The sequence below is a fragment of the Neomonachus schauinslandi genome, chromosome 2 (assembly GCF_002201575.2).
Source record: "Neomonachus schauinslandi chromosome 2, ASM220157v2, whole genome shotgun sequence".
Taxonomy (NCBI): Eukaryota; Metazoa; Chordata; class Mammalia; order Carnivora; family Phocidae; genus Neomonachus; species Neomonachus schauinslandi.
The window spans coordinates 61649292-61665470 of record NC_058404.1 but is presented as its reverse complement, the minus strand read 5'-3'; the positions used below and the strand labels follow the sequence as shown (position 1 = coordinate 61665470).

The 16179-nt window shown below is 31.5% G+C and overlaps 1 protein-coding gene across 4 annotated transcripts in view; it reads right to left on the bottom strand.

Moving 5' to 3' along the window:
* Nucleotides 1–5342: 5342 nt before the first annotated feature.
* Nucleotides 5343–16179, bottom strand: part of SPOCK3 (SPARC (osteonectin), cwcv and kazal like domains proteoglycan 3) — a 479792-nt gene continuing 468955 nt past the window's right edge. For all 4 annotated transcript variants that reach the window (XM_021698836.1, XM_021698837.1, XM_021698838.1 and 1 more), the window contains 3 exons: nucleotides 11511–11573; nucleotides 8504–8641; nucleotides 5343–5512 (listed from right to left, as the gene is read on the bottom strand). In XM_021698836.1, coding sequence (XP_021554511.1) covers nucleotides 5343–5512; nucleotides 8504–8641; nucleotides 11511–11573 — 371 coding nt within the window. The remainder of the gene's footprint in view (nucleotides 5513–8503; nucleotides 8642–11510; nucleotides 11574–16179) is intronic.

Genomic DNA, 16179 nt, shown 5'->3' with positions numbered 1-16179 from the left:
AGCACCATACACAAAGATAAACTCAAAATGGATGAAAGACCTCAATGTGAGACAGGAATCCATCAAAATCCTAGAGGAGATTATAAGCAGTAATCTTTTCGACATCGGCCACAGGAACTTCTTTCAAGATACATCTCCAAAGGCTAGGGAAACAAAAGCAAGATAAACTTTTGGGACTTCATCAAGATAAAAAACTTCTGCACAGCAAAGGAAACAGTCAACAGAACAAAGAGGCAACCCACAGAACGGGAGAAGATATTTGCAAATGACACTACACACAGAGCACTGATTTCCAAGATCTATAAAGAACTTCTCGAATTCAACACCCTAAAAACAAATAATCAAGTCAAATAATGGGCAGAAGATATGAACAGACCCTTCTCCAAAGAAGACACACAAATGGCTAACAGACACATGAAAAACTGTTCATCATCATTAGCCCTCAGGGAAATTCAAATCAAAACCACATTGAGATACCAACTTACACCTTAGAATGGCAAAAATTGACAAGGCAAGAAACAACAAATGTTGGAGAGATTGTGGAGAAAGGGGAACCCTTTTACACTGTTGGTGGGAATGCAAGTTGGTACAGCCACTTTGGAAAACAGTGTGGAGGTTCCTTATAAAATTAAAAATAGAGCTACCCTATGACCCAGCAATTGCACTCCTGGATATTTACCCCAAAGACACAGATGTAGTGAAAAGAAGGGCCATATGCACCCAAATGTTCATAGCAGCAATGTCCACAATAGCCAAACTGTGGAAAGGGCCAAGATGACCTTCAACAGATGAATGGATAAAGAAGATGTGGTCCATATATACCATGGAATATTACTCAGCCATCAGAAAGGATGAATACTCAATTTTTACAGGAACATGGTTGGGACTGGAGCAGATTATGCTAAGTGAAATAAGTCAAGCAGAGAATGTCAATTATCATATGGTTTCACTTATTTGTGGAACATAAGGAATAGCATAGAGGACATTAGGAGAAGGAAGGGAAAAATGAAGGGGGGGAAATCGGAGGGGGAGTTGAACCATGAGAGACTATGGACTCCGAGAAACAAACTGAAGGTTTTAGAGGGGAGGGGGTGGGGGGATGGATTAGCCTGGTGACGTGTATTAAGGAGGGCAGGTATTGCATGGAGCACTGGGTGTTATACGAAAACAATGAATCATGGAACAGTGCATCAAAAACTAATGATGTACTGTATGGTGACTAACATAACATAATAAAATAAAGTAAAATTTAAAAAAAATTGAAAATATATATATTAAAAACAAATTTCCCAAGGATATCTCTGAAAGAATTGAATATGGGTATGACGGGGTGTACAGGTTGATGAATTTTTTTGGTTTTTTTCACCTATAATTTTTCAATTTGTCATTTTAATTCGTGTTTCATGATGTACTGATTTATATTCATTTACTTGTTAAGCTTTTTATTGAAGCATATAGCAAATAAGGTAAAACAGGCATTAGGTAGTACAAAGATGGCAGAAATTCAAATACAATTGAGGAGAGAAAATAGGGATTATTTAAAAAGACTATTCCAAATTGCTTTGCCCCAGGAGGGAATGAGTATTGTTTATAGCTAACATTATGATGTTCTCTTTAAAGTGTTCATTGACTCAATCATTGATAAAATTACATGAAGTCAAGTTACAATTTTTAAAATACTTTTAAAACATAGAAGTAAAAAGCTGATATTATTTCATATCAAAATGTGTACCAGTATGAATGAAAATGCTTTTTTCATTAACCTCAGTATCAGTTATGTTTTTTTAAATATCAGTTAAAATGTTTAAAAAAACAGCCTGCAGGGAGCTCATATTATTATTCATTTATATACTTGTACCACTGTAGGTATGATAGATTTTAGCATTTTCTTACTTCATCTGAGAAATCTGGTATGCTCCACTATATTTCGTTTATCATGAACAAGCAAAGGATAAATAAATGTGAATTGATCTAGCCATTGTTTTTTAAATCCAAGACAAAAATTTTATTAATTGTGTGTATGTACATGTGTACATGCACATACGTTTATGTATCAGACAAAGCAAGTGCATTACTGATGACAGTTCTGTTTGGTTTGATTTTCTTTCTCCATTTTTTCCCCAGTTATTAGTGGTCTCACAAATGAACTAAGCATAGAGCCCCGATCGACCTATTGCCTACAGTCACAGTATCATTGTATACAAAACATGTCATCAAAATGTTCATTTCAAATCAAATGTTTTCTTATAAAACTTTCTAAATCCACTCTAAATAAGCTATGAGCAGGTCGTATGAATCAATGTTTATTTTGTGAGTTACTTTTCACATCTTTTTGAGTTTCATATAAAATGAAAATATGTAAATATTTATACTCAAAATAAAGAACTCAGTATCTATCTGTTTTATTAATTAATTAGAAAATTCTAGTGATTTTGATTTTTTGGCTTAATTGACTTTATTTTGTTAAAAGGTTGGCAGAAATACAAGGTTTGCTTTAGGCTACATGTCCTTTCGATAAACGTTAAAATGTTTTACATTTGTTTTTAATTCAGCTTGTTCCCTGGATAGTGTTAGGTAACATATCCACATTTTTATGCCAGGTATGCACAACAAAAAGCATTTATGAATTTCCACATTAGATTTTTGACATGCCAGGAACTTTTGACATTTTATTTATATGTTTCTATTTTTTTCTTTTAATGAGTTTAAATTTTAGTTTGTTGTGATTCAGACTGTCTTGTAATTTGTAACTTACATGGGTCCTGCCTCTCATACACAGAAGCACAAATGTTACAGTAGTTTGATTCTTTTTAACCAAAAGTGCTCCTTTAAAATTTTGATTTTGTATCAAGGATTCTTTTTAAGGGTTCAAAATACATCATTTTTTAGCCAAGTGAAATCTAAGAAATAGCTTGTTTGATTTTTTTCCAGTACTGAATGCAATTACATTATGTTATGGGCTGGGGCTAAATGTATCACCTATCTTCCACATTAGAATATTAATTTCATAATGATTTTGTTCACCAGTGAATCTACAGTGCCTAGAAGAGTGCCTGGGTTAGAGTCAGTGCTCAATATTGATATTTTTGGAATAAATAAATAATATAGTTGTATTGAATTAAAATACACAAAATGAATTAAGGGATGCTCAAGAGACCTAATATACATCACAAATAGAATTTTATACACATATATACAAATATATATTGTACACAAACATGTACTTTATATAAAGTTTAATAAGGTAAATATTTTCAATTTTATATTTACTGTTGAATTGGTTGCTTTCCTGGAAGCCTGAAAGATAATTAAAAAATAGCTTAATTTAAAAAAAATAGCTAATTTCAAGGCCACTATATTTGCTACTTTAAATCCATTTACTAAACTTCTATTTAGAATTTGTAGGTTTTTTGTCCTCTTCCAACCATCTACAACTTATATTTTATAATTCTTATACATTTGTTAAGTAGATAAGGTTATTCTATCACTCTTCAAAAAGGCTGTTACTATAGAAATTTAACTCAATATTTTAATTATGATATCACAAAAATGGGTTTAAAAATAACACCCTCAACAAAAACTTTGCAATTCTATGTCAAATGAAAAAATCAAATGAACATACAAAAATCAGTTTTTAACATATACAGGAAAACAATATCCAAGATGCCAAGAACTCTGATTTTGAAATTCAAAATTTTCAAAAAACTTTCCTAGCTAGTTTGTGATGTATTAATTTTAAAAATCAAGGAAAATATTAAGAACCCTTCATGCTTTTATCTATAACCCAGAAAATCATTAAGGGACAGTTTAATTTGGTTACAAGATTCTTTATTTTGTAAACTATACATAAACAGTAAAAAAAAGAAAATGCATTGTACTTTAAATATTACATAAAGTCAACATTAAAGTTTATTTTTTAGTGTGTATAAATCAAATGGAAATAATTCACCAATTTTACTTTTAATGAATTGTATATTGGGAGAAGAGTTGACCCACTGTTTAAATTATGATACCAATGTGCAACATTCAATAGGGTTTTCCATTTGTATTATGGGCACAAAACCATAGGTCTGATATACTTAAAAGTGATGGTTTGCCAAAATGTCTACACAATTAATTAACATGCTAACTTAAATACAGCACTTAAAGTAATTTTTGTTACAGTTAAATCTTAAATGCTACTCTACACAATAATCATAAACAAGTCCACATGGCAATTATGTAACAATAGAAAAAAGAAAGAAACATATTCCATTTCTTCATTCCAGCAGCAGTACCTTTACTGGTATTAATTTGTTAATTAGGTGTGCTTATATATTGCCTAATATCCTATATTGGTATGCATGCTAAAACCTTTCTATTTCTATTTTGCAAGGCACCATACAATACAGTCTCTAAGTTGCGACACTAGTAATAAAAATGACATAATTCTAGGATTAAATGCAAATTTTTATCTAAAATAGGAAATAAAATAAGAATTAAGATTTTTAAATTTGTATTGAGGCAAATGACAAACCTCTTGTGAAAATGTGGATTCAAATGAATCTTTCCTTTTGTCTTCCTACTTTAAATTTTGCACCCTAAATTGCTGGTCAGAAAGATAAAGAAATCTAGAAAGGTAAAGAAATCATGCTGTTTAAGAATATAAAAAAAAATCTACATGAGAATGCTATCTGAATTAAAATAAAAATTAGAAAGGACAACTAAGGTTTTAACTTTCAGAATCCATGGTTTTCTGTACTTGCCATTTTGTAAAATATCCTAGCATATCCACAGTAATGTCATAATTGAAAGCATCATTATTAATGTAAACACGATGGAGGACTCTACACTTGTCACTGTTTTTCTTACCCTGTGGTATCCCCTCACTCAGTGTAGGTTTGGGAAGATGCTACTTGGAATGGCAGTTAAGGTCATGATTATTTTTATAAAATCCTTGGGACCCAGGCCACTAATAAGTTATTGTAAATTCAACTTAGAATCTCTCTCAGAAAAATAACATATACAACCTCAAGCCCTGGTTGTTGTTTTGTTTGTGGGAGATATATATAGTTTGTTCTTGTGAAAACTTTTTGTTTATATCAGTAGTTCTTCCTAACTTTCTTTTGTCTGGCTAGACTCCATATGCATTTTCTTTTTCTCTAAGGCATATCAAAAATCAAAGTAAATGATTCTAATTTAAACATGAAGTTCTATGACATTAGCTCCAATATTTGAAATAATTATACAAAATATATGTGAGTTTTAGAATCATTTTGTTTGGGGGCAAGAAGGTCATTCCAATAGGTTACCACTTTGTAAATAATAGAAATGTAGAATATATTGATCTCAGCTCTCATCAATCAGATGTATCCATCATGATCATCACCATCATCATCATCATCCCCTTCATCCTCATCATCATCTTCAATTTCATCCTCATCATTCATAATATCATCTTCATCATCTTCGTCATCAGTCCATTCGTGGAAATCTCCACTTGCAAAATCTCCAGAGATCTCAAAATCAATAGCTTAGGGGAAAAAGTAAGCATTAATGTTATTAATGTTATTTGCCTGAGTAGTGGGATAATTTCTGGGGGATATAAAATTATGATGAAAATTAAGCAAATTAGGGATGCTGGGTGTCTCAGTCAGTTATGTGTCTGCCTTCAGCTCAGGTCATTATCCCAGGGTCCTGGGACTGAGTCCCACACCAACGCCTACCGACTCCTACTTCTCCCTCTGCCTACCGTTCTCCCTGCTTATGCGCTCTCTCTCTGACAAATAAATAAATAAAACCTTTAAATAAATTAAGCAAATTAATAAAATTTTACTTTTCTCTCTAATTTATTTAACAAAGATAAGGAAAAATCCATTCTTTATCATTTGTGGAAATTTGTGTGCTAAAAAGCAGAACCAATGAGATCTGATATGCAATATTTTCAGTTCAGTAATATTGATCTCAGCTCAGTTTTTATAGAAGTCCATGTGAAATGTTGAAATTTACAAAAAAATTTAAATTTCTTCTATTAGAGTAGTAGGCAAATAATTGTTCCCTGAAGATCATCACTTCCTGATTGCTGAAACTGTGAATGTGATGTTAAATGGTAAAAGGGCTTTGCAGACGTGATTAAATTAAGGACCGTGAGATGGAGAGATTATCCTGGATTATTTGGGTGGGCTCAGATGATCACATGCATCCTTTTTTTTTTTTTAATTTTTTTTAAAGATTTTATTTATTTATTTGACAGAGAGAGAGAGAGCGAGAGCAGGAACACAAGCAGGGGGAGTGGGAGAGGGAGAAGCAGGCTTCCCACAGAGCAGGGAGCCCGATGTGGGACTCGATCCCAGGACCCTGGGATCATGACCTGAGCCGAAGGCAGACGCTTAACGACTGAGCCACCCAGGCGCCTGATCACATGCATCCTTAAAATCAAAGAACCTTTCCCAGATAGAGTCAGAGGGAGATGTGACTACAAAGAGTCAAAGAGATGCAGCATTGTTCGCTTTGAAGTTGGAGGAAAGGGTCCATGAGCCAAGAAATGTGAGCAACCTACAGAAGCTGGAAAAGGCAAGGAAACAGATTCTCCTCTAGAGCCTCTAGAAAGTATGCAGATGATGTTTAGTTCAAGAAGACCCATGTTCGACTTCTGACATATAAAACTGTAAGGTAATACATCTGTGTGGTTTAAGCCAATAAATTTATGGAAATTTATTACAACAGCAATAGAAAACTAACATAGCTAAGTCAGTACTTTAAAAAATATTTAGAAATACATTCATTACTATTTATGGAGGCCATAATGCACATATATCTCATTATATTTATTTTTCAACTCCTCAAATGTTAGTGTGTATTTATCTTCTACCCTTTCTAATATTTTAGTCTTATAAGTTTTTGGTAGCTAATTAAAACAAATCCTATAAATGTAATCCAATGTTTATAAATTGATATCATAATACAACACACTGAAATCCATATCTTATGTGAGGACAATGTTATTTCTATCCTCCTACATCATGTTTCTTCTTAATAATTTCAACATGCTAAGAAAACTCAAGTTATGTTCTCAAAACAATTTCCCTCTTCACTCACTGAATTCATCTCCAATATAACTTTTATTTACAACATTAAAAAAGTTAAAATTCTTTATCCATCACAGGCGTCACTGATAATCATTGTAATTAATAATGCAGGCATTTTAAATTATATATTAGAAAGATATGTTCTTTATGTGTTAAAGTTATGTTAAGCATGTACTGAATACTACTTCATCCTACTTAAATCTAATAACACTGGCTAGAAAACCAAAACCAATCTACTAAAAATGTTATGGAATAACTAAATGCAGAAGAGGCATTTAAGCACTAGATGAGATTACCTTTATATAGTTTACCATTTATATTTTTAAGCAATCACAGTCTGTCAGTTTAAAAATTGCCTTAAAGAGGGCACCTGGGTGGCTCACTCAGTCAAGTGTCTGCTTTCGGCTCAGGTCATGATCCCAGGGTCCTTGGATCAAGCCTGGCGTTGGGCTCCTTGCTCAGTGGGGAGTCTGCCTCTCCCTCTGCTCCTCCCCACCCTGCTTCTACTCTCTCTCTCAAATAAATAAATAAAATATTTTTTAAAAAATTGTATAAAGGAGACAACTAAACATTATCTAAAATATAAGACTGACCAAGTACTTTATTCTCATTTTTGGTTATGTATATTAATTGAGACATAATCCATTAATTCCTAGTACATATGTGTGTACGTGAGCATGTGAGTGTGCATGTTGTGTTTTTGTGTGTGTACAGCTAAATGGCTTTTGTAATGAAAACCACCATTGTACAAACAAAAATACTCATTTAAAATTTGCATTCTGAAAAAATATTTTATGAAATAAAAAAGATACCACATTTACAACTTTAAAATACATGTATGTGATGCTCAATTTAACTGTAATATTATTTTTAGGTCTATACATAAACATCATATTCATAAAAATAATTAGAATATTAATTATAATTACCCTTCAAACATTTAAACTATGTTTTTTTTCCACCCAAATATAAAGAAATATGCTCAGATAGCTTCAACTGATGGTCCTTTACTTTTAAAATGTTAGCCTTTCTTTTGTGAGTTTGCCTGCATACGTCCTAAATCAATTTCTCCAAAGGTATACAGACAAAAGGGTGCTATATGGGGACAAAGCACACGCTAGGGTTAGCTGACCTGGAATAGAGTGGATGACAAGGGTCTGCCTTACTAGAGAAGAAAACAGGAGGTACTTAACATACTTTCTGTGTTTGGAGTAGTGAAAAGAACCCATCTTAAAATACCCAAGTTGTTCCATTCCATATATTATTTATGCAAGTTTTTCATATGCTATAAATGACAATTTTTGCCATCCCTCCTCCCAATATATTTAATATTCTTTGCGTAGAGTATGTCTTCATTGAGAGCTTGAACAAATGAATGAGATTCTTAAGAACTTATCCTGTGCTTGAAAAATGATTAAATAAACAACCCTTCTTACCACAATCTGCAACACCATTTGTTCTGGATCCCATTACTTCATTTCCATATCTGTCAACACACCAGCACTGTCCAACACTGCCATGGCATTGTGTTGGCTTGTAGTAACCATCTTCATCACATAGGGGGATGTACTGTCCTGTGAAGCACACACACACACACACACACACACATTATAAATAAGTTGCGCTCCTTTTTGATGGTCACCAATTATGCATTAATTCACTCAAGACATACATGCATGGAGTTCCCACTCCAGGTTGAGAACTAGTGATTCATGTTGAACAAGATAGGTAAGGTCACTGCTGTCATGGAGCAGGCCATTATGTCTCTTTTGTTAAGCAAATTCTGCAAAATGTTCTCAGAGGCATAATACAGGATTAGAACCTAGTTAATGCCATGTGTATTAAATCATCCAGACCACTCAGCATGGCATACCACACCTTTTACCGTCATCGCTGCCAACTTTTTACTTTCATTTCCCCAAATTTTTGTTCATATATTCCAAGCTCGTTCCATCCACATCAGGCTGTTTTCCCCAAATTCAATACTGCTTCATCTTTTCATTTATCTTTTTCTCATCTGTAATCCCTCCTCCTTCCCTCCCTCTTACATTTTAAGACTTGACTTATATATGACCCATAATGTGAAGACTTCTCTTAACCTGGAGGATTTCTGTTATACTTCCGATGTCATGTGTGTGTGTGTGTGTGTGTGTGTGTATAGTTTATCACTGCTTGTTTCCACCGCTACACTGTGATATCCTTTATATTGGGAATTCTAGGTTCTCTTGGTTTTGATTGTTATATTAACAACTCTTAAAGTCAGTCTAGTGGGAATGATAGACATTTATTTTCACATTTACAATATCTAACATAGTATCTGGCACATCGCTAATGATAAACATTTAATTGATAATTTAGAAGTGAATTCACTTTCTTCAATGTTTACATCAACACAACAATGTAAGGTTTAGGAAAGTAGAAAATTTTCTTGTCTTTCCTGACCATTATTTTTTTTCCTCAGTGACCAATATATATATCACACTATATTTAGCTAGTGAAAGGACAAAAAAAAACTGCAGGATAAATCAATAAAACATGAAATTCTTTCAATTCATTTAGTCTCATAACCATATGGGATCATAATTTTATCTCTTTAAAAAGTTCCAAAATTCTGATATATAATCAATTTAATTTTAAAATTGTAAATCTTCTGAAAGATTTGGTCTTTGAATGAAGTAGAGTATTACCAATATGGAAAATCTTCCATAGATTTAAGACCACCAAAATTAGAGCAATTTTCACCATTCTTTCTCTACCTCTTAAAAAGCTACCATAATTTGAATATATTTGACATAAAAGTGTTATGATGTATAGTTAGTGTGACCATTTAATTTATACTTTATGCCAGTATCCTTTGAAAATGAAAGAGAGCACTGTTAAGAATCATACTAGAACTACAGACATCAACCAAGACTGACCCCACAAATGGGGACAGGTGGCACCCTACTCCTGTATAACAACTGGTCAATTTTCAGATAAGTGCCATTATTCTGCTCAAATTAAAAGAAACATTTCTGGCATTCAGTGGTTTCTAATTATAACTTCCATGTTTATTATATAAAAAGAATAGAAGTGACTCCTCCCAAATGGGCACTAAATATGTTTTCATTTTTTGTAACTTCAAATAATCAAATCTTGAATTTTAATCCTTGATCAAATCTAAAATATTTTTCAACTGAATTTCAATGGCTTCTCCCATTGTACATGGATAAATTTTGCTTTGTGGAAACAAAGAAACCTATGCATGAATGCATTATTTCACTTTTGGGCTGTGGTATGGCATGCATTTTGTAACAGAGCTAAAAGAAACATGACACATTGTAGTTTTATCATTAGTAATTCCTCACATCTAAAAATCTTTATTACAACAACAATTAGGCTTTTCATTTTGAACTATGGATTTTCAAGTAATATAAAAAAACTCATCTAAACACACAATATTGTAATTACAAAGATAGCATGTCATAATAATAAGATTCAAAAACATTATAAAATTATGTGCCATTAAATACTCAAGGGCATTAATATATATGGGAAAAAATCATATGTGGTATTCTGCATTGGATCATAAAATAGAAAAAGGACATCAGTGGGAAAACTGGTGAAATCCAAATAAAGTGTAAGTCTTAATTAATAGAATCATAGTAACGTTAATTTCTTAGAATTGACAAATAGACAATGGTTATTTGATACATAATAAGATGGTAACTTTGGGGGAGGCTGAATAAAGGATGTATGCAAACTATGCATGCAAACTAATCTTTGTAAAATTTCTTTAAAATTATTTGAACAAGAGTTTATTTAAAAATTGTATTTCTAGAAGAATAAACAAAATAATCATGCATAATAGTTTAATAATCTCTTGATTATTTTAATATTTCAAGGCTTTGGGTGAAATTTGTTATCTATTGATCAACTAATACATATATTTACTTGCTGAAAGTAAGTTAGAAAAAAAAAAGTAAGTTAGTAAAAAGTGCTGATGAAAAACATTAAAAAGTCTGTCCAAATTCACCTGAGGTACTCAGGGCATGCTTTTACCCATCTTTCACCCATTTCTCTCTCTTTCTCTCTCTCTCTCTGTCTGTCTCTGTCTCTCTCCCTCTCTCTACATATATATATGCATGTCATTATTCTTGAATTGTTTACAATAAATTTAGAATTAAAGTTTCTGCTGATGCTTTAACTTTAGCATTGTTTAAATCTCTTTTTCACTTAATAACTTTCAAAATGAACATTATATTAGGGTAATAAAACACATAATATCTTTCAATAGGTAAGATAATAAAAGTAAGTTTAATGGCTTTCAAAAACTTCATAAATTTTGTTACTGAAATTTAGTGTAGTCTATCTTTGTTGGGTTAATATTGATTCTATGTTGCTGTTTCCCTGGGGTTATTTATGTAAGCAATAAAGGCTTCAGAAGAATGATCTATTACTCACCTAGGAGCTTCTTTACCCCTTGCCTCTTCTGAATATTGCTGAGCTCCGTCTGGCAAGGTGGGTCTGCAATGACATTAAAAATGTTACTTCAAGGATTATAGTTAAACAAAAAAGTATAATTTCTATGTTATCAAACTTAAGTTGGTCTTTACATGGCTTAAAAAGACACATATTATATATTAATTTATTTTATAGAGCATACATATTGATACATATATGTGTATCTATCTGCATACGCTGAGAAAGAAAGAAAGAGGCAGAGACAGAGGGACAGAGATGGAGAGAGAGAATGGCTTTCCTAATTACTGATATTAGATTATCTTGATTTTCTGCAGAGAGACTGAACTGGATTAAAAAAAAAAAAAAAAAGAAAGAATGGTAAGAAATACTTATATGATGAAAAATGGTTCTTACCATTTACTTTTAAAGAATCAATCAAATCAGCAATGTAAATCCAACTGATGGATTAGTGCCCAAACAATTAACTGATTATGTTTTTCCCTCATTTAAAAGTCTCTATGGATACAGAGAAATAGCTTTACATTAAAAAAGTAATCTAAAAAATAAATTTTGATACTGAATAATGCTGACAGGCTTTGGTTTTTTAGTTTCATTCAGATACTTAAAGTATGTATACAATGTCGAAACAAGACATAATATACCATAATTTCTAATATGCCGTCTTTTAAAAAATAAACAAATTTAGAAATAAGTATGACTTTATTTTCAAAATCAACCACCTAAAGGAAAATATTTTCAGAGAAATATAAAATTCTAAATAGAAACAATATAGCTTGACTTGTATTATTATATATATAATTATATATATTCTTATATAATAAATATATTTTCTAATTAATGATATTCAAACAGTTCAATGTATTTTAGCTCATTTTCTAAAAACCTGCTATATAAAAATGCATCATAAATTATTGAAACAGCAAACCAATAAACTAGTTCCTATTTTCCCATACTACAACTTTTTAGGGAAAAGGCAGGGTATAGCTAACAAATAATTTAAAAATTATTACACCAATTTCACAATATTCAGTTATTAAATTTGCATGCAAGTAACAAAGTGTAATGAGGAAATGAGACAAAGTGCTTAATATATATTTTATAGTTAAAATTTATAAGATCAAGTCTTTTTCCTTGGGAAATCTAAAATCTGAAGAAAACATAATTTTTTTTTTGAGAGAGAGAGAGACAAACTAAGAAACAGACTCTTAACTACAGAGAACAAACTGAGCATTACCAGAGGGGAGGTGGGTGGAAGGATGGGGAAAATAGGGGGTGGGGACTAAAAAGTACACTTGTCATGATGAGCCCTCAGTAATGTATAGAATTGATGAATCACTATATTGTACACCTAAAACTAATATAATACTATATGTTAACTATACTGCAATTAAAATAGAAAAACTTATTTAAAAAAAACATAGTGATATTTGGGAGGAGAAAAGCAAGTTGCAAAATGGTACAAGCAGTATGACACCCTATGCATATTTTATAATAAACACAATAGTGTGAATTGTTCATCAAAACAAATGTGTTCATGTAAATGTACAAATAGTGGATTGGAAACTGGATTTGATGGTGCCTACCAGAGCAGAGTGAGAGAGGAGATTGGATTGGGCATGGAATGCAAAAGAGATTTCAACTTTATAATGCTTTTAATTAAAAAATCTTGACACTAATATTATAAAATGTTGACAATTTTTATTTCTGGGTGATGGGTATATGGATATTTGTTAAATTATTCTTTTAGCATTTTGGATTTTCTTTTTAATTTCTAGAAATTAAAAAGAACCTGATCTTTCAAAAAGAAGAAAAAGTAATTTTTTTGAAAAGTCTAAATAATTAGCTTATTGTTCTACTTCATTTTGAAATTGATCCAATTTATCTTTTTGTTTTTCCTAATAATAATGGGTCTCTTATGCTAAGTATTAAAGTAATAGGAATCAAGTTACATAGTATGAGATTACAGACTAGACATTTAAAAATTTATTGCCCTCTATAAATATAATATTTAGAACCCAGAGGAATAATTTGAGCTGAAGTTTCAATATTATATCGAAAGCAGTTTTTCTAATTGCTATGGGCTAGTTATTGCAAAGTAAAAATAATATTTCTATATGTTTGCTATGACATTGCCTGAAAATCCAAGTATGTTTGAATCTGACTCTTGATTAATAACCTCACAGAATAAACATGAGTACCTACAAGCAATGTATGTAGGAACATTTTAAAATTTCAAGAGAAGGGTGCCTGGGAGTCTCAGTTGGTTAAGCATCTGACTCTTGATTTCAGCTCAGGTCATGATCTCAGGGTTATGAGATAGAGCCCTGTGTCCCTGTCAGGCTCCTCACTAGGTAAGGAGATTGCTTAAGATTCTCCCCTTCCTCCTTCCTCTGTCCCTCCCTCTGCCACTCACCTACTCGTACTTTCTCTCTCTCTCTTAAAAAAAAAAAAATTTCAAGAGAAATCATGACAGATTCAGCTGTTCATCTACATTTTGAAATATTTTTCCTATTATTTATAAGGCAGCTCTGTCTGGCCTTTAACTTAGGTATACTTGGAGTGCTTAATTAAGATTTCAACTATCATTTAAAATCACTTGCAAAGATATTTATGTATCTATAACTATTACTTATATATTATATATTTATATATATTATACATATTACTCTAACATATAGGCAAATATATTATATTTTATTCCAATTACAGCTAAAGAATTTGTTGTTTTATTGAATAAATAATGAGGAAAACCACATTCTTTTATAAGGTGAAACATTTGAAAACATGTTTTAAATAAATGGTTATTCTTTTTCATGAAATTACTTAATGAGCCAATTCTTATTTTTATTCTTGTCAGTTACCTTGATAGAGCTTTTGTAACATTTTCTAGTATATTAAAGTAGTAAACATAATTAACCAAATTCTCCTAAGCTTTGAGGAAGATGTATAAATCCTTTTGCTTGCTTATTTCTGCCATGTATTAAATGATTTCAGAGATCTTCACATGGCTATAAAGATTTTAACACTTTGGGTGAATACTACTTAATAAATGAAAAGTATATAAAGCAAAATTTTCCTTTGAGGACTTTTAATCAGTTCTACAAATATTGCTGCAAAATCCAGAAATGTTTCAAGATGAAAGTATTTATTTCTGTGGAAGAAACTTCCAGAATTTTTCATAATATTTTTAAATTTTCGTGGATAAACACTTAAATATGCCATCATAACACTAAAAAAAATTAACTGAAATAACATAATAAAAAGACCACATATCTTTTTATAGTGGTTTACCGGGATTTGCTTTTCTATTTTTTAAATGATTTAAATGTACACTAGTTATTAAAACTAACATGTCGGGGTGTCTGGGTCGCTCAGTTGTAGGCGTCTGCCTTTGACTGAGGTCATGATCCCAGGGTCCTGGGATCTAGCCCCGCATCAGGCTCCCTGCTCGGCGGGAAGCCTGCTTCTCCCTCTCCCACTCCCCCTGCTTGTGTTCCCTCTCTTGCTGTGTCTCTGTTGAATAAATAAATAAAATCTTTAAAAAATAAATAAATAAATAAAATAACAAATAAATAAAACTAACATGTAGGTTTTTAGAAGAGGCAATTACCTAGTAAGCAAATACGCGTTAGTAAAATCAACAGTGTGTGTGTGTGTGTAGGATTCAAAGTATGTTAATAAAGAAAATCTAAGTTTTAAACCTTGTTTAAAGTAATTTGTAAGTAGTTAAACTACTCTACAGATCCTGCCGTTGACTCACTGCTAATCAATTTATGGATAATCATTTCATCCCTAGTTACTAAACTATTACTATGTGGAGAAGTAATTAAGATTTAAAGTCTTAAAGACTTTAATCTAAAGATTAAAACTAACACATAAGGTGTTAGTTTTTCATATGAAAAGCTGAGAATAACGAATACAGTTTAATGTAGCTTGTACATTCTCTTTGCCATAAAGAATTTTAAAATGAAGTAACAATAGCAGGTGTATCACATTAGACTAATTCCCAGTTTGTTCTTTAAGATTAGCATCAAAATTATGTATACTATTGTTTCCTTAGTTTCTGCAAACTTTATCATAATGTGAGTTTTTTGGATCTTTTTCCCTTAGCTACTTAATTCTAATCACCATGATTGATTATGTAAGCATGGTTTCAACGTTACATTGCATTTCCAGTAAAGAATGATGCCAAAAGAACTAGCATCATCCCAACACTTCCAGTTATCTTGCCTCTTCCAGAGAATCAAGATACTTTCTATGCTAGTGAAATTTTACAAAGCTAAGTTATTTTTAAAAGTTTGAAAGGCTAAGTCATTTTAAAATCAAATGAGTAAAAATAACTTTATGGTGAATGCAATGGTTCATTCAGCTCATTTAATAAGATCACAAAATAGAACATTAAAACTCCACAGTATAGTGTTAAAAAAAACATTTATTTTACTCCATGGGCAAAGCAGATAGCAAATTAATTTTAATGATTACTTTTAATATCTATGTTCTCGTATCTCTATGTGCTTCTTGGTGGTTCATAATGGAAACTATAATGAAGTGCATTAATATGAAATATTAATTACTATTTTTCATCTTGTTTAGCCTGTTTTGTATCCCTAGCAGAGTTATATTGTTTAACATGCTGCTTATTTGCTCT